General features: G+C 59.3%; 1 protein-coding gene across 1 annotated transcript; it reads right to left on the reverse strand.

Moving 5' to 3' along the window:
• Positions 1–891: 891 nt before the first annotated feature.
• On the reverse strand, positions 892–1,857 carry LOC112459414. Its single transcript, XM_025023496.1, has one exon. It carries the CDS (start codon positions 1,855–1,857, stop codon positions 892–894), a length of 966 nt encoding a protein of 321 aa, XP_024879264.1.
• Between the last annotated feature and the right edge of the window lie 1,028 nt (positions 1,858–2,885).

Raw genomic sequence — 2,885 nt, forward strand, 5'->3', positions numbered from 1 at the left:
GTGCGGAGTGTAGGCCGAAGGGCATTACCCGGAATTGCATGAGGCCTTTTCCTGGGACCGTAAAGGCGGTGACTGGCCGACTATCGGGCGCTAACGGTATCTGCCAGTACCCATTCTTCAGTTCCAGCGTCGATAGGTATCGGGCTCCCCGCAGTTTATCCAAAGTGGCCTGCACTTGTGGCAGGGGGTATGCGTCCTTTTCCGTGACTTCGTTTACTTGCCGGAAGTCGATACAGAACCGATACGACCCGTCCTTCTTCCGGACCAACACGATAGGCGAGCTCCATGCTCCGTGGGAAGGCTCGATCACGCCCTCGCGTTCCATCTTTTCCACCTCTCGGTCGATAACTGCCTGCATGGCCGGATTCCTGGGTCGGTATTGCTGTTTAATGGGCCGGTCGGTCTTAACCCGGATGCGGTGCGAGATCCGGTCGGTCGGGCCGCGGATATCCTCGAATAGGGCGAGTTCCGTGAGCAGAAATTCCTGAAGGCGGCGTTCCTCGTCGGGGGTCCGGGAGGCCAATCCCTGGGCTACGGCTCCGCATGCGGAGGTTCGTGTGGCGTTGCGTGGTGCGGCGGCCCGTAGTACGATCCCCGTCCGGGCCCACAGGTCGACGCCGATGAGTACGGCGCCCTGTAGCGATGGCATGATTAGGAAGTCGTGCCTGAGCACCTTCCGGCCAATCTTCACCGTCATGGTCCCGGGTATCGTGATTGAACCTTCGTCCGCCAGGTGGACGGAGTTCGTCCCCTGTCGGATCGGGAATCCGAGGCTCTCTGCGTAGCAGGCGGTATCCGTATTGATGAAGGACACCTCGGAGCCGGTGTCAATCAACGCTCGCATAGCGCGGTGTCGTATGCGAACGGAGATATGCGACCGCGGGTGGTAGGTTACTCGGACGGTGTCGGGGTCCGGGAGGCGGCGGCTTCGCCCCCGGCTCGTGCGGCGTTTCCCGGTGTCGGGTGACAGTCGCGGGTGAGGACACCGTCCTTGCCGCATCGTGAGCAGAACTTCTTGGCCGGCCGTTTACAGTCTAGCCGAGTGTGTCCGCGTTGTTTACATCGCCAGCAGCATTCCTCCCGGTTGTATGTGGTACTGGCGACGACCGGGGTCGCGGTCGGGGCTTTTCGCTCGGCGTTCCGTTCGCGGTTTTGCTCTTCAATAGCTTCATATTCCGCGGCGCGTGCGTGTAGATCTCCCAGGCTGGTAATGTCATCCAGGCGGATGTAGTATTTATACCCGGGGCTCATATTATCATATAGCCGTTCGAGTTGGTCGTCCGCTGAATATCCTCCGGCTCGTCGCATGCTTGTAAGGAGCGCTGTTGCGTACTTGTGAAAGGGCTCTTCCGGTTTTTGAAACCGTCCCTGGATCTCTCGCGACAACTGTGCGCGGTACCGCCGGGGCAAGAATTGATTGCGGAAGTCTCTTTGAAAATCGTCCCAGGAATCCCACACCGCTCGGCTATTCCGGTACCAGAGGAGGGTGTCTCCTCGCAGTAGCTCCGGCAACCCTAACAGGAGCTGGTCTCCGGAGTATCCGTATCCCTGGCGTAATTCCTCCACTCGTTCTAGGAACGCGAGTGGGTCTTTTCCGTCGAAGTGACATCCCCACTTCCGGATTTGATCCATGACCTTGGCCGGGTCGGGCGTAGTGGAGTCTATGCTCCGGCGCTCGTCGTCCATCGTAATTTTTCGGTCGTCTTCTCCTGCGGGGTATTCGTACTCCGGGTTAGCGATCACAAAATCACGGAGTCTGGCTCGGAGGGCGTCGAGTGTGCCGCTAGGGTCGATCCCTAGTTTTTCTAACTCGGCCGTTACCTCGGCCTTCGATAGCCGATTGATCCAGCTCGTCATGGGCTAGGCGGAGTGAACGAACCAGTGTCTTACGTGTCTCAGGTCCCTGTTCGGGCGCCATGTAACGTTCGCGTTTTCTCGCTCGGAATTCGCTCGCCAGGCCAGGGTGAGAAAACGTGGAGACACTGGTTGGTTTTACTATTTAGTAACAAATAGTCTTTATTCTTACTAACTAAGTGATACAGAAATGATGGAGGGCGTACGTGTAGGTGTGTGTGTGTGTGTGTGTGTGTATTGCTCCATTGAGCCGCAGTGTACGTGTTAGGGTCGATGCGGGGCAGACCCGCGGACGAGTAGACGAGTTCACAACTAGCCGAGACGGATTCGCGGGCGGAGGCGCGGCTTATATCTATCAGGTAGGACGGTCAAGAGCTCAGTTGGGGGCGCCCGACTGAGCGGCCCGTACACCGGGGGCACCCGGCTCAAAGACGGGGGCACCCGTCTTCCGTACGGCGGAAAGGGTCGGGGGCGCCCGACCCAGAGGGTGGAGAGGGCAGGTAATGCCAACCGGGGGCACCCAGCTGGGGAGGCCCGTACCCTGGGGGCATCCAGGTGAGAACGGGGGCACCCGTTCCCTGTACGGAAGACGAGGTTGGGGGCACCCAACCTAGAGAAGCGGTCTCGGAGAGTGGTCGTGTCGGAAGCAGGAGTCGGACAGGACTGGTGACTCGAGTCGGCTCGAGTCCCCTATTTATACCCCGAGTGAGGGCGGTGGGGGCTGCCCCACCGCTCGGTCTGTCCCACCGCTCGGGCTATCCCACCACTCTGGCGCAGGAGTGCACGTTGAAATAGGCGTTAGGTGGCCGTCAGGGCCGTAGCGCTAGTGACGAATACGCGTATCGTCACATCACCCCCCCCCCGTTTGGAGAGGAAATATACAGGTATATTTACACAGGTATCGGTCTATATGCTGCTTTATTCTATACGCTTTCTACAGCTTAAACTAGCGGCGCTGGCACGACGTTAGGACGCCGCGTGGGTCGAACCGCAGGACCCATCGGTCGTTACCGACCCGAGCGCGGTATTTG

This window comes from Temnothorax curvispinosus, unplaced genomic scaffold (genome assembly GCF_003070985.1).
Source record: "Temnothorax curvispinosus isolate PA1 unplaced genomic scaffold, ASM307098v1 QBEX01000987.1, whole genome shotgun sequence".
Lineage (NCBI taxonomy): Eukaryota > Metazoa > Arthropoda > Insecta > Hymenoptera > Formicidae > Temnothorax > Temnothorax curvispinosus.